The sequence below is a fragment of the Embiotoca jacksoni genome, unplaced genomic scaffold (genome assembly GCF_022577435.1).
Source record: "Embiotoca jacksoni isolate LCO1_2020_lvr unplaced genomic scaffold, fEmbJac1.0.p SCAF_1, whole genome shotgun sequence".
Classification (NCBI taxonomy): Eukaryota; Metazoa; Chordata; class Actinopteri; family Embiotocidae; genus Embiotoca; species Embiotoca jacksoni.
This window is the reverse complement of record NW_027185229.1, coordinates 3,429,227-3,449,464: the sequence shown is the minus strand read 5'-3', so window position 1 is coordinate 3,449,464 and position 20,238 is coordinate 3,429,227. Positions and strand designations below refer to the sequence as shown.

Below are 20,238 nucleotides of genomic sequence, written 5' to 3'. Positions count from 1 at the left end.
TCTGATTGGTGGAGCGCGGAGGGCCGACGAAGCCCTGAGCGCAGCCTGGCAGGCGGGACGACGGCTGGGCCTGGGTCGAACCGGTAAAAGTAACGGAGTACAGTACTTTTACTCTTTTATTGTACTCAAGTACATATTTGAGGATACTTGTAGTTTAATTGAGTATTTCCGTTCTGTACTATTTTATACTTCCACGCCACAACATTTCAGAGTACATTTCAAATACTGTACTTTTTACCCCGATATAAATTGTCTGACAGCTTTAGTTTGCTTTCCACAATATAATTTTAACACCCAAGCATTGACTCTTACCAGTTTATTTATTCATGTATCTATTATTACCATAACATTTCCACTGCAATTAATTGAGCTGTATTTTTTTTTATTTACATTTGTGTAGATGTGATTTTTTGGGGGGGTTCAGATTCATGATTTAGAAGTTTTACGTTTTACTGTATTAAATACTAACCTAACATGATAGTATTAATAATGATCAGTAATGCGAGCACAATATCTGGTTAATTACGAACACGACAGCAAAAAAATAAAAAAAAAAAAGAACATCAAAGCCTCTCGAAATCACGTTTCTGTAACTGATCTCGCGATGTTTTGGCAACTGAAGTGTCCACATCTCGTACCCCAGTTGCTAACTAAGCTATAGGTAGGCTAACTAGCTGCTCCAAAGTGACATGTAGTCAAGTTTACACCAAAGTCTCAATGAAGGATCTTTCAGAGTGATCGGGACATGGAGCTAAGAAACATCAAGGACCAGGTAGTTAATGACGCCTTTTCTCTGCTGCTTAACTTCACGTTTTATCTCCTGCCCTACTTCTCACTGCTGCTAACAGCTGGCTAGCCATGTTAGCGAGATGACGAGGAAAGTTTTGTGAAACGCTCCTCAACATCCCGAATTCACTTCATGCACACAGAGATTCAGTTTCGGTTTCAGGGAGAGCTTCGCACGATCATTTCCTGCACAGCGTTTTGAAGTCTGGATTTTGCAACGCAACCAACACAATAACATGTGCGCTCAGTGGTAAATAAAAGTTAAAAAAAAAAAAAAAAAAACGGACAAAAAACATTGTAAACATCATTTTCAGATAAATGTCTCCATCGTGTCCTGCTGAGGTTTGATGAGGCGTTGCAGGAATTTAAATGCAACGAGTGTTGCGTGCCTGAAACGGAAGTTTTCTTTGTGGTGAAATAGATGCCAGCTGCAGACTGCATCATTTCCATGAAAATATTTCTCAGTCAATATAATCATTGACGTCATCCCTGGAAATGTCACTCAGAGCGATAACAGAGTCATTGGCATCCGGACTACGTCATAAAAATCATTTATTAGGTTACAACACACTTGTGAAAGCTGATCAGCATCTTTATTATCACAGCTTCGGTCCTTCGCCTTCTGCAAAACTATTTTCCGAGAAAATCAATAATAAACGGATTTTATTGTCCTTTTAATATGCATTTTGTTTTTCTATGTTCTTCGACATGTCTCTTTCAGTCTCCGCTGGTCCAGGCCATATTCAGCCGAAACACAGAAGATGTGACGTTTTTGTTGAACCATGAAGAAGATGTCAATTCACTGGTAATATTATCCCACATTCACGCAGCAGTCGTGATGTTTTTACAAGTTTCGATGTCAAACAGACGAGCGTGAAGTATATTTTGGGTTAAATAATGTATATCGAGTTCTGCTGTACTCGTGTGTGAAAGTTATATCGTAAACTAATTTCCTGCAAAGCATTGTGTATATTTTAGGTTACGGACGTTTTTCACGATTTATGTCAGATAAAAAGTTTAAAACACGTAGCGCAGGAATTAAACAAGATTTAATTGTGCAAACACATTGTCAGACTATACATTTTATATAATTCTGGATAATCAGATAAAATGGAAAATAATTTTTTTTCCTGCAACGACATTGTTTTATTTGTTTTTTCTTCCGTCTCAGGACCAAGAACAAAGCACACCACTTCATGCTGCTGCTTATATGGGCAATGTCCATGTTATGGACCTACTTATTAGTTCAGGTAAAAAACACAAATCTTACTGTGAAATATGTCCCAGTAATTAATCCAGTGAGTCAATCACATACAAAAAAAAAACAACGTTGTTACAGGTGCAAACGTCAACGCTAAGGACCAGGGGTCGCTGACTCCTTTACACCGAGCGGCCGCCTCACGAAATGAAGTACGCTCTTATCGTCACGACTCCAGAAATATATCTATAAAGCAGAGCCACTGACGAGCAGATCTTCACGTTTGACTCTTTGTTCTTTTCTCTCAAGAGGGCTGTGGATCTGCTGCTGAAGCACAAAGCGGAGGTCAACACGCGGGACAAATTCTGGCACACACCGCTGCACATGGCCGCTGCGAACTGGGCCACGGGCTGCGCCGGAGTTCTGATCCCGCACTTCTGCAGCCTGGACATAACCGACAGGTCAGGAAGGACGCCGCTGCATCACGCAGCGCACAACGGCCACGGAGAGGTAAAACCGGGACGTGGATCGTCTTCTTCCTAAACCTTTGTTTAGCATTTCAATGCAAAGCTTCAGAGTGGATTTATTTCCTTTGGGATTTTCTGTATTAATCTAGCTGCACACAACATTTGCTCCTTTGAGTAGCTGTGATATGATAATGTTCGGATAAATGTGCCAGGATGTTAAACTGCTCCCAGGACAAACACAACGCTGTCCACTGGACCGCGATAGTCGCATAGACACACTGCTTTATCCACTTCTCGTGTTTGTGCAGATGGTGAACTTGTTCCTGTGTAAAGGTGCCAACGTGATTGCCAAAGATAAGAAGGAGAGGCAGCCGATCCACTGGGCTGCGTACCTCGGTGAGTGGCGTCTCCCTCCTAACAGACACACTTAAACTGTCTCTAGGGAGTATAAAGAAGAAAAGATGTACGTCAGTACCGGACACACCTGTTGCAGAGTTTCTGAGATAGTAAAAAAATACGTATACATGTATATGTACTCTGTGTTGCGATTCTGTGTCTGTCCGTTTATATTTCTTTGTGGACTGAAGGATCTCATCCTGTGAAGAGATGTTTATTTTGCAGAAAAGATTCTTGCTGTTCAACAAGTCCAAAGTTTTCGTGTGTAAAAGAGTTAAATGTCGATCAAAGCTTACAGAGAATTAAAAGTTGATTTTCTGTTTCTGCCTTAAAGTCTAGTTTCCGTCTTCGTCAACGCACGATTGATTGTTTAAAGTGTTCTAATGTTTAATATGCTTAAAGGTTATAATATAATATTTTTGCATTCATACTAACCATGTAGGATTTGTTTGTCTCATCAACACGAACTCATTCTGACTTGAAGTGAACATTGAATTCTTCCTACAGGACATTCGGAGGTTGTGAAGCTGCTCGTGTCTCACAGTGCAGATGTGACCTGCAAGGACAAGCGTGGTTACACTCCGCTGCACGCTGCGGCCGTCAGCGGACAGCTGGACGTGGTCAAGTACCTCCTGAAGCTGGGAGTGGAGGTAAAGTGGTCCGGTCACGTCACTATTAGAAAATAACTTTCCACGGTAGCTGCCATTTATTTTATGTTTTGTACGTTCTGTACCAGACGACAGTTTTAAGTGCTTTAAATTAAGTTTTCACGTTAAACCGCTCCGTTTTTCTTCTTTCTTCTGCGTTCGTCTCAGGCCGATGAACCCAACTCCTTCGGGAACACGGCGCTCCACATGGCCTGTCACATGGGGCAGGACACCGTCGCCACTGAACTGGTGAACTGCGGCGCCAACATCAACCAGCCCAATCGCCACGGCAACACGCCGCTGCATCTGGCCGCCACCTCCTCCAGCGGTGTGCTGTGTCTCGAGCTGCTAGTCAACAACGGCGCCGACGTCAACCTGCAGGTAAAAAGACGAGACAACAGACGAGAAATTACAAAAAAAAATTTATTCTGAACTGCAGTCGTACAGGAGGATCGAATAAACGTACGGTTTTCTTTACCTCCCTCGAACAGAATAAAGAAGGGAAGAGCCCTTTACATGTGGCTGCGATGCACGGGCGCTTCACAGGCTCCCAGATTCTGATCCAAAATGGTAACAGCCAAATATATTTACAACAGCCTGTTGTGACATGTGACTGATTAAGGATACTTGAGGTATAAATAACTGCTCAATTTTCCACCGGTGCACAGGTGGAGAGGTAGATTGCATCGACGTAAATGGAAGCACTCCTCTTCATGTTGCTGCCAGATATGGTCAGGAGTTACTGATCAGTACTCTGCTGACAAACGGTGCTGACAAAGGCAGGTAAGTCGGTCCAAACCTAAAGGATGTTTAATTATGGCAGGTAAAGGAAGTCAGCAGGTTCACAGTAACAATCAAACACCTTCAGAAACTATTTGATTTTGTCCAAAAGCTTGCTGATAAATATCGGCCGAAGGGAGAAAATGTAGGAGATTTCAACGTCTGCACCCATCACAGTGCTTTATAAACCTCATAACTAATTGTCTTAGACTTTAGTTAATGATGTAGTAAATAGGCCCACACATACAGATTCAGTTATTTCAAATGACGCGATTAAACTCTGCGGAGAAGCGAACTGAGGACAGAAAATAAAATTCGCACCTGACCGTTAACATTTATCTCGTGTTCATGTGACATCGAAGGCATCGTAACGACAAGCTTCTGACTTGAAATGTCCCTTCGCATCAACACAAAGTTGTAGTTATGACTGAGACTTTTCTAAAAGTGTGAATGAATCTGATGGGGCACCTGATAATATGGAAGAACCTGGAAACCTGAAACATCAGAGTCTTTCCAACAACATTTAAACCTCTGATCCAACAATGATTGTACAATTTCAGAGAGAATTTTATTCCCCAACTCAAATTAAACGATGTTCTGATCTCGACAGACAGGGCATTTATGGGATGCTTCCTCTACATCTGGCGGCGCTCTACGGTTTCCCAGACTGTTGTCGCAAGTTACTGTCTAACGGTGAGAATGTGTTCAGCCTCGTTTCCTCATCGAACCTCCTCCTCGTTAGATTTGAATCACTTACTGAAGTGTTTGTGCCGTTTGTGTTTCTCTCAGGCCAGTTCTACAACGTCATGCCTCCTCTGACGGGCGGTCAGATGTCAGCAAGAGGGTTCGATGTAAACCTCTTAGACGACCACGGGAGGACCTGCCTGCATGCAGCTGCCTCCGGAGGGTGAGTGGTGAACACGCATATCAACGCTCGGACTATTTTTACTCTGTGAAATGAGCAATAAATCCCTGGACCACAGATTAAATATAACATGACCACCAGCCATCACTGTCGGTATATTCATGAAAAAAAAACAACTGTTTGGTGTCCGTCACTCAAATGCAACAGATATTTGTATAAAGTATAATTCAAAAAAACTTTTCCTAAATCATACACGTCCACTTTAAATGTGTTTTCTGGGCTGAGCTGCTCAGACGAGACTCCAACTGCGTTTATTCTTTGTTTTGCAGAAATGTTGAGTGTCTGAATTTGCTGTTAAGCAGCACTGCTGAGCTGGACATAAAGGACAACCTGGGAAGGTGAGCAGTGCTGGAAGTCTGGATGTTGGAGCTGAACTCTGTTGCCTGATATCACAGCTGTCCTCCGTTTCTTACCTCCCAGATCTCCTCTGCACTACGCTGCAGCGAACGGGAACAGCCAGTGCACGGTGTCGCTGGTGAGAGCCGGCGCCGAGGTCAACGAGCCGGATCTGACGGGCTGCAGCCCGCTGCACTACGCCGCTGCTTCACACACCTTCTGTGGGTGAGAGACTTTACATGGTTTTACTCAGGAGGTAACCGGGACAGAGCACACAGTGGGCAATTCTTCATTACTGGTCCTGATTTTGATTTCTTTGTTTCCACAGCGGGGACGCAAACTCACAGCCAGACCGTGTGGAGAAGGAACATGAAGCCTCTCTGTAAGTCACATGTTCCCGTGACACGCACAAAGTAGTGTGTGTTGCTGAGAAATGAATAAAACCTCATCACACAGGATTCCCGACGTTCCTTTAACTCTTTGCGTTCAGGTGTCTGGACTACCTGCTTGACAACGGGGCGAACCCGACTCTGAAGAACAGTAAGGGCTACAGCGCCGTCCACTACGCAGCAGCTTACGGGAACAAACAGCATCTGGAACTGGTCAGAAGCACTTTTTGATTTTGATGCTTTTCTTTATATTATTGTCTGATAAAAATGACTTCAGGCTAGACTGAACTGAAACTCTGCTCCTCCTGCAGCTTTTGGAGATTTCTTTCAACTGTCTCGAGGAGGTTGAAAGTAATATTCCAGTCAGTCCTTTGCACCTAGCTGTGAGTACGACACCAAATAAGAGATGTGCCTTTTAAATGAAGCCCCTCTGGTTCACAAGCTTTTAACGCCACTGTTGTTGTGCAATTACAGGCATACTATGGTCACTGCACTGCGCTGCGTCTGCTGTGTGAGACGTTAGTGAGTCTGGATGTTCGAGACATTAAAGGCCAAACTGCTCTTCACCTGGCTGCTCACAGAGGCTTTTCTCCGTGTGTGGAGGTTCTGCTGAAGCATCAGGCCTCGTACACGCTGAAGGAGCACCAGCGCAAGTGGACGGCTCTCCACGCTGCAGGTGCGTGCGTGTGTGTGTGAGAATAAAACATATGACTTTGTGGTTAAGATGTTTATTTCCAAGTCACAAACCTTTGTGGCCCCGACTCCTAAATCTGACTCTCCTTTCCCCGAATGCAGCGGCTGAGGGTCAAGTGGACTGTCTGCTTTTATTGGTCAACAGGGAACAAAGTGCCGACATCATCGACAGTCAGGACACACAGGGACAGTGAGTGACTCTATTTTTTTTTACGTTTATCAATTAATAATTACATTTTGAAATGACAGAATTTAAAATACCTTTATAGTTTTCCAGCAGTGACTGTTTATGAGCCACCTAGTTTTAATTTTCAGTGTTTTGTCTCCATTAGATTACAGAAAAGTTAAATATTTTTCCAGTCTTTTTGTAACCGTGAGTGAGAAAGCTAAGTGTTTCAGTTAAAAACTGTTTTTCTGTACTGATTGTAAGCAGTAGTAAAAGTATTATTTACAGTAGATTGTCTTCGTTCAGGTATCAAAACCATGTATTTGTTAAAGGCTGAGCTACCCAGAGAAGACAATTCTGACATAATGAGAGAATTATTTACCTGCTTACACTTACAGCATTAAATAGTGTTTCTTGTTGTTCAGGACGGCTCTCATGCTGGCAGCGCTGGGACATCACACCGACTGCGTCCACATCCTGTTGGAGAAGAGAGCGACGGCTGATGCTGCAGACAAACGAGGCTTCACTGCGTTGCACCGAGCTGTGAGTGTGTGAACGTCTCTAAAATAAGAGATTCAGATCTTCACAGCTTTCCCCGTTACTGTTTTTTTTATTTTTTTTTTATTCTCACCTCTGATCCGGTGTCCTGCAGGCCATGTTGGGCAGCGAGGACTGCGTTTGTGCTCTGCTGGAACACGGAGCCTCTGCTCTGTGTCGAGACTCTCGGGGAAGGACTCCGCTACACCTCGCAGCGTCCCGCGGTCACACCGAGCTGCTCCACACTTTGCTAAAAGCTGCCAAGAAAGCCGACCCTCTGGACTCCATGTTGGACTACGTTGGCTACACGCCCACCCACTGGGCCGCCTACCACGGTGAGACAGTCACCGAGCAACTATGGACATAAAGAGATACAATAATATGTATAAATATTCATACTGTTTTACATCGTTTGACAAAGATTTGAATGATAATTTGTCCTCGTCTTTTCTATCTTCTTCAGGGCATGAAGGATGTTTACACATTTTACTTGAAAACAAACGTTTTAGCAACCAGGATGGAAATTTTTTCACCCCATTGCATTGTGCTCTGTGAGTAACATAACTATAGATGTACATCTGGGTATTAGACGGAAAATATATTGTGGTTCTTTTAACACTTCTGTTCTTCCCACACAGAGTTAATGGACATGATGCTGCTGCTGGACTTCTCGTGAAGACTGTCGGCCCTCAAACTGTCAACATTAGTGATACCAAAGGAAGGTGGGTCTGATATTCAGAACGAACCGTCACACAACAATGGACTGCAGATGTAAACGTACTTTTCCAAACAGTGAGAATACATCAGTTAAATAACTACAACTAACTTATAGCATCCCATAAAAGCATTTTTTTTTTTTTAATTTTCTTTAGGCACTATGACATGTAGAGTATGTTTAGGTCATTAAACATATCTGTTAATACTTAAATGGTAAACATCTTTAAGTTCTGTTGTGTTATATAGAGTTTAATTCCTTTGTAGGATTTTTAAATTCAGCCATACATTCTTTTTTTTATTTTGCATCACCTTCCTTGACGTAAAGATACAAACTGAACAGTAGTTTGTTGTTCTGAAGCCGTGCATCCGTCACCTCCTATTATTTTGACCTCCTGTTCTTATTTTGACCTCCCGTATTATTTTTATATGTATTTCTGCTTGACTGCAGGACCCCACTGCATGCAGCTGCTTATTCAGGAAGCGTTGCTGGGCTTCAGCTGGTCCTGGCCCAGGGAGCAGAGGTCAACGCTGTGGATCACTGTGGGGGCTCCGCTCTGATGTTTGCTGCTGACTGTGGACAGACCATGGCTGTCGGTATGTGACTGACTTTTCTGTGGTCAGTTTTTAAAAATGTTATTGCACCTGAAAACAAATTAAGACCGACTTCAACTCCAGAAGCTTCTCTGAGCATGTGTGTACTGGGGTTTTGGGCCTCACGGTCCTCACCAATGGTTTCCTTTCATTCCCCTGTACCACTGATAGAGTGTCACTCCACATTAAAATGTAATACTCTGTGTTTGTCGTTGCTTTTTTTTCCTGCGTTTCAGAGTTCTTGCTGCACAAGGCGAAGCCAGACCTGACCCTGGTGGATGTCAATAATAACACAGCCCTGCACCTAGCCTGCAGCAAGGTCACATGCACACACATATGGATGTATCGTATGCATGCAGTGGCACATTTACATTTTGCATGAAATTAGTAAAAGATCATTTGGCAAAAATATAATGAGGCTCCTGTTGAAAATCAGTTTTAAAATCGAATCAAACTTTACAATAACGTTATTCACACTGTTCGGAAATATAGAATACTTTTAATATCATTTGAACTAATCGAACCCTGAAATGGCTTCTAACAATATGAATGTAACAACGTGCTGTAACGTTGCACCGTGTGAAACTCACTAAATTAATTCAAGATTTAAAAAAAAAAAAAAAAAAAAGGTTTGTTTACATTTTCAATCAGAAAGTTTACATTTGGACATCTTCTATATTTTTAAGGAGTTTGTACAATATTGCTTTCACACATTAACTCTTAGTACAACGTGTTTTACTCTGCAGGGTCATGAGATGTGTGCCCTGTTGATCCTGGGAGAGGTCACCGACTCCTCCCTCATAAATGCAAGAAACAGCGCTCTCCAAATGTGAGTACAGTATTAAACTATGAAATGATGGAAATAATTAGCTTACGACTGTGCACATGTAAACTCTTGATTGTGGTGTCGTTGGTTCTCAGTATGTAGTCAGATCTGTCTCTGTATCTCACACAGGCCGCTCCACATAGCAGCGAGGAAAGGCCTTGCGACTGTAGTGCAGGTGTTACTAAGCAGAGGAGCAGCAGTCATGGCTGTAGATGAAGAAGGTGAGTAACCTTTTCAGTAACCTCCCCCTCCCCCCTTCCCCCGAGGGACACGCTGGGTTAACCTCTTTCCCCGTTGATCCCTGGCAGGCCACACCCCCGCTCTGGCCTGTGCCCCCAACAAAAACGTAGCAGACTGCCTGGCCCTGATCCTCTCCACCATGAAGCCTTTCCCTCCCCGAGAGGCTGCTAACGGCACCGCCTCCCACTTCAGCCCCATCCTGAAGAACTGTGTCATTGCAGCCACCTGCGGGTCCGGTGGGAACCTGTGTCAAGCCTGATTTAAGCAGCACACACAGACACACACACACACACACACACACACACACACACAGACACACACACACACAGACACACACACACAGACACACACACACACACACACACACACACACACACACACACACACACACACACACACACACACACACACTCTACTGGGGAGTGAAATGTCACCCCAGCGTAGCCCAAAGTCTCCACCAACAAGTTTGATCATGCAAAGCTCCTTCTCGCTCTCTCTCTCGTGTCCTGACATTTAAACATGTGTCATGTAGCTGCTCATACAGCCCACACTCGGGCACCAGTAGCTTCTCTAAAATCTAGTCTTACACATTACTAATATTAGCTCACCTTCTAGATGATCCTCTCGGTTACGAGTTTTTTTTTAATGAAGTACTAACCTTTAGAAATTAATGGAAGGATTAACGCGAGCATACGACACAAGCCTCTCCTCTTGAATTACACCTGTCCACTCTCAGTATTTTATTTTTATTTTTGAGCCACCAAAACCTGAAGCATGCATGTTCGTCCTCAGCTGAATGTGCGGGTGTTTGTTGCGCGTGTTTGATTTAAATGTGTGTGTGCAAGCGCTATTTTTCATATTAGACATTTAATATTCTTCTTTTAAAATATCTAACAGGTGCTGTAAACCTTTTATGCAATTTAATAAGACTCTATTTTCTTATCCTGCCATGAATAACCTCATTATTCTAATATTATCATGAGTTACATTTCAGTTCAGTAAATATAAGTCACAAGCATGTCTATAGTTTTAATGATATAGTCTATTGAGTCTAGTGTATATGTATAGTTGTTCAAATGAAGTTAACCTTTTACTTATATTATTTTGAAGAATATGGAGACGTAACCTCAGGTCAGGGTGTACTGTAGTGGAGGTGCAATAACAAGCACATCTGGAGCCGGATGCTACAAATGCAAAGTACGAAAGACGCATCCGATTTCAGTGAAAAAGGTCAAAGAAATAAAAATCATGCTTGAACGAACGGTTTAAAAAAAAAAAAATCATTCAGGCTTTGAGCACGAAAGTCCTGCGTTTCTAGTAATAGTGACATTTCATTTTTTTGCAGCATAACATTAACTAGCTTTATTATTGATCGGTGGATTATTTTTAAGGGCCCACGACATCTTTCAGTAGTTTATTTTTTTTTCTGATCAAAACTTCTTAAACCAAAAAAAAGCAGCAACTCTGAGCTATTTGGCAGTTTTGCTTAATGACTCATAAAATGTTGCATAAATCTATCAGTTATTTCATCACTACATTTGTTTTCTCTACAAAGAAGTGAAATTAAAAAATCAGATGCAATTATAAGCTCTATGAAACACTAACAACAATTTTTTTTTTATTTATAAATCAATTTTTTTATGATTCTGTCTTTTTAGTGGTTCAGTGAAAAAAAATCCCAAAGCTGTTATTGACATTCAAGAAATCTGTTCCTCTTAAATATTTTAGATATTTTATGACTGAAATAAAGAAAAATAGCTGCGCTCACAATTTTTTTTATTTTTGATAATTGTTTTTAACTAGTTAAATGAATTAGCACAATGTACCTGTACGGGTGCAAAAATGTCACTGCCTCTCTTTAGATATCAACATTTTGTAAATGGTGTTGTGCATTAAGCGTTTACCCTTTTTATAATTTGAAAGCAACACATTTGAAAGCTTTTGCCCTTTTCCTAATTGACTTCCCTGTTTTCATGACTAATACCCACTGTGTTATCTTAAAGTGGCTTTAAACTGTTTGCACTCTGACATGAAAGTTTACATTTTACAGTAGGGTGTCCTTATTATGCAGATTTTCTTTCACACTTGAAATGAATAGGGGAAAAATTGGTTTGACATTTTTTTTTTGTGCACGTGTTGCAGTAAAATGTTTTCAGGAATAACTGTTGCAGTGTTTCATGTGAACAAGCTGTGTGACTTCCATACATCGTACTGACATTTCAGGGTGTAATAACTTGAATACTCTTTGTGGTTTCGTTGTGGTTGGCATTCATATGACAGAAACAAATAAATCTCCTGTCTGAAGGGTTTCTGAATGGCCTCTGTTTTGTCCCCGTTGAACTGTACTGCCACCTACTGGATTTAAAGATGTATGTCATTTAGTAGGCCTTAGATGTTTTCCTGGATTCACCCCGCATTTCGGATCCACTCCAACATTTAATGGGTTTTTCCTTGAACCCTGCTTCACCATCTTTCATGAATTTTGGACCAGTATTTTTTTTTTTTTTTTGTAATACTGCTGACAAACAAACAAACAAACAAACTACATCTAAAACCTCCTCTGCGAAGGTAACAAACACCTAATGGACAACAGAAAAACTGAGGTAACTTAAGAAAGAGACAAATGGACAAACTAAAGACTGAAATCATTCTTTGTAGTGTCTTTCCTTAAAAACAACAACAACATTACTCATAGTCGTACACAGAAGCTCACCTCAGCAGGTAGAAACAGCTGAGTCCATCGCCACAGTTCACTTTCCTTTCAGCAATTTCAGTACATCCCGGTTTCCATTCAACAGGAAGCATTAAACACTTCCACGGACACGTTGCCACAAACACAATAAAGAGACTGTATGCTCCCCATTCACCACCTGGCTCCCATCACCGGAGGCTCCCTGTGAAACTGCCCAAACGCTGGTATACATTTGGTCACCTGTTTAATATATAACCATGAAACAAAACAAACAATAACTACATTATGGCTCCAACATTTTTGTTTGGAGACATACTTAAAAAAATTTTTTTTAACCCATCCTCTGACGTCTTCGTGCAGTTCCTGCTGCTCGCCAGCAGAGGTCGACAGATCGCCGATACAAAAGCAGTGTGGCCCCTCCCGGCCGCCGTCGCCGGTTCGGGTTGCACCGATGTTCAGTGTTAACCGACAGCCAGCTATCCGTTAGCTGGTCACCGAAATGGCGAATGTGATGCTGGAGTTCAAGGCGTCCGCCGGTGACTCGGAGCCGCAGAGCCGCCCGGTCCTGATCATCGGGCAGCACAGCAACCTGCAGCAAGTGAGCTGGAGCCAAATCAAAGGGAAGCTGCAGCCGGTCGTCAGCAAAGAGGTGAATCTGGTGGAGGGAGACAGCTGGTGCTAACGCCGAGCTAACAGGAGCTAGCGCGAGCTAACGCGGCTAAGTTCTCTCAAAGCTAAAACAAGTAGCTCACGTTAACTAGTCCCACGTGGGTGACCATCTCCAGGTCAGCTGGTTAGTTACATCAACTAATAGTACTCGAGACGTGTGGGGAGTCTGGTTGTTATTAGTCGGTAATAAAGTCCACAAGGACGTTAATAACGTTTTTTTATTATCAACGAGCTGTTTATTACACCGAAGTATGAATACTTCATAAACGAAGTATGAATACTTCATAAACGAAGTATGAATACTTCGTTTATGAAGTATGAATACTTCATAAACAGTTCGTGGGAATCAACTTCTCCACGAACACTGCAGCACTGCTGAGGTTAAAGTCCAGCTTTCTGTTCCCTGCCTCTGGGTCATTCCCTCCCGGTGACCGGAGGACGTGTCTCCGGAGGACCGTGTCTGTCCCCGGAGGACCGTGTCTGTCTCCGGAGGACCGCTGCGGTCACAGCAGCTCAGTCCATTTTCAAAGCAAAAATGTTTACAGAAAAAAGTCCCTGCTGTCGTGACCTCATTAAACAATTACATCAAAGGGTAGATGAACTTTTCAGTGAGCATAAATCCGAAATGAAATTATTAATATTGCTGAAATTCAAATGTACTTCTATTCAACACTTGTGGCTCTGACACCCAGTTTTTAGGAGTATTCTGACATTTATTTACACATCTTTGCCCATTTGCGACACATTTTGCAGACAATGATTCCCCAAAATCAGCGTCACTTTTCTGCTTAACTTATTCTCTTATTATTCCTGGATGGTAAAAAAAAAAATCATAAACTGGTAATTTTGACACGAGGAAGCCTCTAATGTTTAAAACTCCTTCTCACATATTGTCTGATTTCTTCTGTTGGAAAAATGAAGCGTTCATCGGGAGACCAAACCCGGGCAGTGTTCATATCTATGGTGTGAACCATTGATGGTGTGGTGATGTTTCAGACTTGGCAGGCCGCTCTCGGCGCTCTGAACCCGAACCCCACGGACAGCTGCCCTCTGTACCTCAACCACGCTGCCGTGGCCGCCCTTCCTTCGCGGGTCAGCAGACACAATAGCCCCTCTTCAGCCCACTTTCTGTCCCGCCTGGTCCGGTCCTGCCTCCCCGGGGGGAACAACCGCTGCATCCTGGTCAGTATCTTCATCTCTATTTTGTATTTGTTCTCCTTCAGGGAGGTCAGAGAGCACTTTTAGCTACAGAACAGAAATGCTGCTGCAGAAGCGACGCTGTCCTTCTGCGAGTCTCTCTGGGAGTCCCGTGGCTCTCAGATCTGGGTCATCCGGTGTGTCATGAGACGGCCTGTGTTGTAACACGCGTGGGCGTTTCTTACCTCTCCAGGTGGTGTGCGAGCGTTCGGATGTGTTCGCCTCCTCCTGCGCCGTCTCCAGGGCCTTCCCCATCTTCTCCCGCCGCTCCGCATCCTCCCGCAGGGCCGAGAAGAAACACGTGACCGTGGAGTTCGTGATCGTCGGCCAAGACAGCAATCCTCTGGATGTCGCAGAGCTCGAGGTATCGCGCAGGAAATGTTTTGGTTTCTGGTATTCTGCTCAGAAAAAGCACGTTTTTAACAGAAAAGTCTGCCTCTTCTGTTCAGTGTCTGTCCAACGCTGCTGACGGAGTTCGGCTGGCGGCTCGTATTGTGGACACTCCCTGCAATGAGATGAACACGGACCACTTCTTAGACGTGAGTGAAACGTTTTCTCTCTCTGGAACATGTCAAACTCTCAACAACTCTCCGGGAACATGAACACATGTCCGGCAGAGAAACCGATGCGTTACAGTGGAAATATATCCTGATGCATTTCTTATTGATTCTGTAAAAAACACCGTCAAGTAAGATGATCATAAAAATGACGAGTGAACTTTTACTTTAGTTCGCATGTTCTAAAACTAAGAAAAGAAGAAAAATTAGAGTAGCAGTGGTGAGGCTGTAAAAAAAATACGCTTTCTGTTGCATCATGGGTAATGTTCAGAGAAAGTAACATAAGGGGGTTAAAAAATGTGTGTCATCGGTCCTCTGATATGCAGCGGCAGGATATTGTGTTATAAACCGTTTAATAATCATTTATACACACTGAACTACGGCTTCAAATAACGTGTTAACTGTCCAACTAGTTTTTTACTGCAGCTTTCCGTCACAGACGATCGTTTCTGTTTCAGGAAATCAAAGCTGTAGGAACTGAACTTGGGATCACTCCAGTCATCATTCAAGGAGAGGAACTGAAACAAAAAGGGTTTGGAGGTGCTGCGTCTATAAATGTCCGTTTATTTCTGTCGTTAGTTGATATCCTGACGAGTCCACAGACTTTCGTATCGCTTCGACGCTGACTGCATTAAATGTGATTTTTAGCTCTTTTGCTTCACAAACAACTTGTGCAATTACTGTTAGAAGAAAAAAAGCAAATCACTCAAATTATTACTTGGTTTCTATTGAAGACTATCTTTTTAGCTTGATAGAAACATTTTATCACAGCATGTTGTTTTTCAGCTATGAATAATTCATTAAAATAATTCTGTTGTTTTTGTAAAAGCCAGTTTCACTTCCTCCTTTCCAAAATATTCTTCCTTCAAAAACAAAAAACTACATTTTTCTTTGTGTCTCCCGCGTCAGGTATCTACGGTGTTGGAAAGGCAGCTGAGCATCCTCCTGCGTTGGCAGTGCTGAGCCACACGCCTGATGGTGCGACCCAAACCATCGCGTGGGTGGGAAAGGGCATCGTGTACGACACCGGAGGACTCAGCATCAAGGGAAAGGTGCGCTCCTCGTTCCTGTGGAGAAGAGACAGTCGCGGTTGTCAGGAGGCCTCGAGTCTGTGTCTCGTTAATTCACACAAATCACGTCGTTTAAAAAAAAAAGAAACCTGCGGGCCAAACTCAAGAATATTTAAACATATTAAAAGCTATTTGGACTGCATGTGGCTGGTCTCTTTGTTTAGATATGTAATTTAAGGAGGAATCAAATTGTTAGTTGTTTATCAGGTAATACAACTTTATTAACTTTATTAATGTATCTCGATGGTCCAACGAATTGCACAATTTGTTGGAACACCTCAGACCGTTTATCTTCACCAGGATCCTGTTGATGTAAATTGACTTATACGGGTCAGTCTGTCAATCCTCTCCCATGATGCAGCTGCAGCATCGCCACGTATTTTGACTCTGTGTCGTCTTTGTGGTCCGTTCACTGTACACCTTTAAAAAAACAAAAAACAGATCATCTTTAGTGATGTCTGTAATCCTGGACCGTGCACTCTGCCACCTCTGATCTGTTACATTCATCTTTAATCCCGTTCTCACGTTGTTGCACCAGATCAGCTTAAAAGCTTTGAGTGTAAATGGACCGCTGGGTCGGTGTCCTGCTCAATGCAGATAGAGATGCAGCATTAGAGAGCCAATTAAGTCATCGCATGTAAATAAGGTTTGTGATTTAATTTTTTTGTCCTTGCAGACCACCATGCCGGGGATGAAGAGAGACTGCGGAGGAGCTGCTGCCATTTTGGGAGCTTTCAAGTCCACCATCAAACAGGTGTGACGACATCAGCTGTCAGTCAGTCGGCCTCCGCTGCATCTTGGGGCTTTTTTCCTAATCAGACTCTCCGTGTGCTTCAGGGCTTTAAGGATAACCTCCACGCAGTCTTCTGTCTGGCTGAGAACGCAGTCGGACCTGCAGCCACGCGACCCGACGACATCCACACTCTCTACTCTGGAAAGTGAGACGCTTTTTTATTAACGATAGCGTATCGTTTATGTTGAGTTTTCTCTACGAGAGTATCAACTTCACCCGTTTTGGTTTGTTCTTGCTCGTCCGACTGCACACGAAGAGCGTCATCTTACATCACCAGCAATAAACCTGAGCTGTGGTATTAAACGTCCATAATGTATCTGTTTCCTTCTGAAGGACGGTGGAAATCAACAACACGGATGCGGAGGGCCGGCTGGTGCTGGCTGATGGAGTCGTGTACGCCAGCAAAGACCTGTCGGCCGACATCATTCTGGACATGGCCACGCTGACGGGGGCGCAGGTGGGTCACCGTCGTTCCACCGAAGGCAGCGGGTGCTCGGATCGACACGTCCGGGCGTGAAGAGAGGATCCGACCTTTTGTCGTTGAAGCCTTCCTGTTTGTGCTCGTCAGGGGATCTCCACGGGGAAGCACCACGCCGCCGTGATGACCAACAGCGAGCAGTGGGAGGTGGCGTGCGTGCGCGCCGGCCGCAGCAGCGGAGATCTCGCCCACCCGCTGGTCTACTGCCCCGAGCTGCACTTCAGCGAGTTCACCTCCGCCATGGCCGACATGAAGAACTCCGTGGCGGTGAGTGACAAACTTCCCGAAACCAGAACGCGACAAGACAGCGTGGATTTTGAATAATGTTTACATTCAAACATAACAAATCACGTATGAATGAAGGCCTCAAAGTCCAAACGCATAAACAGGCGCAGCTCAGTAATCGTATTCGGTTCCTTTAGAATCGGCCTGTAATATACGGTCTTATTTTAAATGTACCTGAAACATTGTGCTCCGTGTTACTATTAAGAGAAGAATATTTGTGCCGGGACTGATGTTGGGGTATATTTTGGGTGCGTCTCTGAGGTGATGTCGTGGTGTGTTGACAGGACCGGGAGAACGCCCAGAGCTCCTGCGCCGGCCTCTTCATTGGTTCCCACCTGGGCTTCGATTGGCCCGGCGTCTGGGTCCACGTTGACATCGCCTCTCCTGTTCATGCTGTGAGTACCGGAGGCTGCGGTGTGCACACGGATAGACGGATACCTGAAATGGAAGTTTTATTAGTTGTATGTATACGGTGGCAACAAAAGCTATTTAGAAAGTTGAACTATCAAAAAAATACTTTCAGAGGTTCGTCCGGTTGTTCATAAAGTGTTAGATCATTTAAATTTTATCGTCTTTTCTTTTGTGGAATATTTTTCTTGACACATGTGCTTGTGCTCCTTCATTCAAATAGCTATAAGTTGCTTTCACAGTTTCTACTTTAATGCAGTAAAATACAATTAAATTTAAGTTTGGCTCAAAGCATCCAAATTCTTTTTTGGGCCACTGGGTGTTTTCTGCTTTATTTTTCTACAAGATATTTATTCAGCTGAAATCAGACGAGCAAAAAGGAGTCTTATTTACAAATCTGAGGAACATGAGGGAACACGTGTCGGGTCTGAATGCAGCTTCATTTTTGCAGCTCTGCGTGGAAACCTTTAACTTTTAAGAGCCCGCAAACACAACTGTTGTTGTAAAACTTCCAGCTGATGACGAATAGAATTTAATCTTCTTCTTTTTTTTTTTAAACACAAACTAAATACTAAAACCAGTCAGCACAATGTTTACGGTTGGTCTATGACGCTTAACAGCAACTTTAACTAAGTCTATAAAATGTCCGCTGCCAACATGAGTAAAGTTGCGATGTTTCCTTCCTCATTGATGAAACTCTGTTTTTAAAGAAAGCAGCAGATTTCCCCGGCTTTTTCTTTTCTTTTTTTTTCTGACTCTCCTGCAGGTGATTTCCTGACGCTCGTCCTCGTCTTGTGATTCGACTCATAAAGACGAGGGCTCACCATCATTCTCGCTGTACTAAAAGCTTCTCGTTAAGTGTCGTTGTGCCGTCTCAGAAACAGATTTTTACAGCTTCGCCGCAGTAACGTTTACGGTGAAGTGGCTTTTAAAACCACATTAACTGGGTAACGACGCAGGACGTTAGGATCTGAGCCTTGTTTGTCGTCCTCCTCTGCAGGGAGAGCGCGCCACGGGGTTCGGCGTGGCTCTGCTCATGGCCCTGTTCGGTCAGGCGTCCGATGACTCCATGCTGAACCGAGTGTCTCCTCTGGGTGCTCCCGCCCACATGTCCGAAGACCAGATGGAGCGTGACTGCAAAAGACGAAGACTGGTGTAGGGACGGTTCACCCCACCCCTCCCAGCGCTGGAGCAAGAGCTCAGCCAATCAGATCAACCGATTTCTATTTGATTCAATTTGACTTCACTGAATAAAAAAAAAATCTAATCATGAGTAAATCAGATGTGGTAGAAATGATTATGAGAAACCCACAGGCCTTCACATGTCTTCCTTACTCGGCACATGTTTCTCCATTATTCAGCTACTTTTGTATTATTATCAAATCAGAGAAGAGCAGATGGTTTGTCTTCATGACAGATTCATTCAGGTTTTGTTTTTGTGATTATTGTTGTTGTTGTTGTTTTTGACATTTCAAATATCCACCTCATCAGCAGGATGAGTTCACGCTTTATGCAAATCAAACTTCATGCCATACATGTTGTCGCATTGTGAAAAATACTGAACGAAGGATCAGAGAAGCCAGATTTGTTCCTGTCCTGGACTCTGGAACAAACCGAGCGCTTCCTGCAGTTTTAACAGAACATGCTTTGTCAGCATAAAAGTACACATGCAAGATGTTAAACTGTGAATGAAGTATTTGTCAGATCTCAGCACAAGTGACATGTTTTTTTTGTTTTTTTTTTTACCACCCTTGTGACAATCATGTTGTCTTCAATAAAGGCGGTGCCATCTGTGAAAACACTCTGAAGCTGACATGGAACTCTTTCTGTTGAGAAGCAGTTAAAAGCTCCTGGAAAAACAAACAAAAACCTCTTAAGTGGAGGTTAAAGTTTATTCCTGTCGAGTTCACTCCTAAAGTGACCTTTACACACCAATCATCATTTTGACATTTTACCTCATTGTGTTTCTAACGGCTGTGTTGAAGTCTTGCCCCGGGCCGACGGCCCTTATCAGTCCGTCACGAGTTAAAGTTTCAAATCAGCATGTTGGAATGAAACTCGGAAACCGAATCAAACAATCACGAGTTACGCGATAATCACGTTATAAACTCGGATAACACTTTCTATAACCTCAGTGGGCTCATCAACTACAAGACAACAGTTATATATATATATATATATATATATATATGCCGTGTCCAGTGTCACCTAATATAACTGTTTCTTAAGGCTTTGGTGATTATTTCATTATAACTTAATGCTACTATAGTTTAAATGTGGTTTGATTAATTGCCTCCGCGTGGTCGCTGTTTCCCGTCTGTGACACGTGACTTCGCTATAAATCACGTGGTGGTTGTTTGCGGTCACGTGACCTTGGCTTGGAAACCGAGCAAAA

The 20,238-nt window shown here is 43.2% G+C and overlaps 2 protein-coding genes and 2 long non-coding RNA genes across 6 annotated transcripts; 2 read left to right on the top strand and 2 right to left on the bottom strand.

The window, feature by feature from the left end:
* Positions 1–642: 642 nt before the first annotated feature.
* ankrd52b (ankyrin repeat domain 52b) lies at positions 643–12,003 on the top strand. Of its 3 annotated transcripts, none has more exons than XM_069156277.1 (28): positions 643–772; positions 1,508–1,591; positions 1,958–2,036; positions 2,126–2,196; positions 2,294–2,494; positions 2,760–2,847; positions 3,355–3,497; positions 3,663–3,875; positions 3,986–4,064; positions 4,163–4,277; positions 4,885–4,967; positions 5,064–5,181; positions 5,469–5,537; positions 5,620–5,760; positions 5,864–5,917; positions 6,026–6,137; positions 6,236–6,307; positions 6,399–6,600; positions 6,720–6,807; positions 7,209–7,326; positions 7,436–7,655; positions 7,784–7,871; positions 7,959–8,042; positions 8,486–8,631; positions 8,865–8,947; positions 9,375–9,457; positions 9,584–9,675; positions 9,763–12,003. In XM_069156277.1, the coding sequence occupies exons 1-28, from the start codon at positions 746–748 to the stop codon at positions 9,951–9,953; spliced, it is 3,144 nt and encodes a 1,047-aa protein (XP_069012378.1). In that variant the 5' UTR covers positions 643–745; the 3' UTR covers positions 9,954–12,003. The 3 variants fall into 3 exon arrangements, with proteins under 3 accessions (XP_069012378.1, XP_069012391.1, XP_069012384.1); XM_069156283.1 differs by lacking the exon at positions 643–772 and adding an exon at positions 791–1,036; XM_069156290.1 differs by lacking the exons at positions 4,885–4,967; positions 5,064–5,181; positions 5,469–5,537; ... (13 more) ...; positions 9,584–9,675; positions 9,763–12,003 and having other exon boundaries at positions 4,163–4,281.
* On the bottom strand, positions 2,834–5,677 carry LOC138202358 (uncharacterized). Its single transcript, XR_011178638.1, has 3 exons — positions 5,613–5,677; positions 3,283–3,869; positions 2,834–2,889 (listed from the first exon to the last, which is right to left on the bottom strand). It is a non-coding gene; the product is annotated as an uncharacterized lncRNA (long non-coding RNA).
* An 822-nt stretch (positions 12,004–12,825) lies between the features above and the next one.
* Positions 12,826–19,644, top strand: npepl1 (aminopeptidase like 1). Its single transcript, XM_069156243.1, has 12 exons — positions 12,826–13,035; positions 14,052–14,237; positions 14,446–14,616; positions 14,702–14,791; positions 15,268–15,349; positions 15,719–15,861; positions 16,556–16,633; positions 16,717–16,817; positions 17,006–17,129; positions 17,241–17,417; positions 17,720–17,830; positions 18,844–19,644. Exons 1-12 carry the CDS (start codon positions 12,886–12,888, stop codon positions 19,000–19,002), a joined length of 1,572 nt encoding a protein of 523 aa, XP_069012344.1. The 5' UTR covers positions 12,826–12,885; the 3' UTR covers positions 19,003–19,644.
* LOC138202332 (uncharacterized) lies at positions 15,354–20,237 on the bottom strand. Its single transcript, XR_011178636.1, has 3 exons — positions 20,137–20,237; positions 17,610–17,873; positions 15,354–15,876 (listed from the first exon to the last, which is right to left on the bottom strand). It is a non-coding gene; the product is annotated as an uncharacterized lncRNA (long non-coding RNA).
* Position 20,238: the final 1 nt, after the last annotated feature.

Coding starts and splice junctions, on each gene's coding strand:
- ankrd52b (XM_069156277.1), top strand. CDS start 746: ATGGAGCTAAGAAACATCAAGGACCAG. Junction 6,138..6,235: donor ACAAACAGCATCTGGAACTG/GTCAGAAGCACT, acceptor CTCCTCCTGCAG/CTTTTGGAGATTTCTTTCAA. Junction 8,948..9,374: donor TGCACCTAGCCTGCAGCAAG/GTCACATGCACA, acceptor TTTACTCTGCAG/GGTCATGAGATGTGTGCCCT.
- npepl1 (XM_069156243.1), top strand. CDS start 12,886: ATGGCGAATGTGATGCTGGAGTTCAAGGCGTCCGCCGGTGACTCGGAG. Junction 15,350..15,718: donor GAAACAAAAAGGGTTTGGAG/GTGCTGCGTCTA, acceptor CTCCCGCGTCAG/GTATCTACGGTGTTGGAAAG. Junction 16,634..16,716: donor TCAAGTCCACCATCAAACAG/GTGTGACGACAT, acceptor CGTGTGCTTCAG/GGCTTTAAGGATAACCTCCA.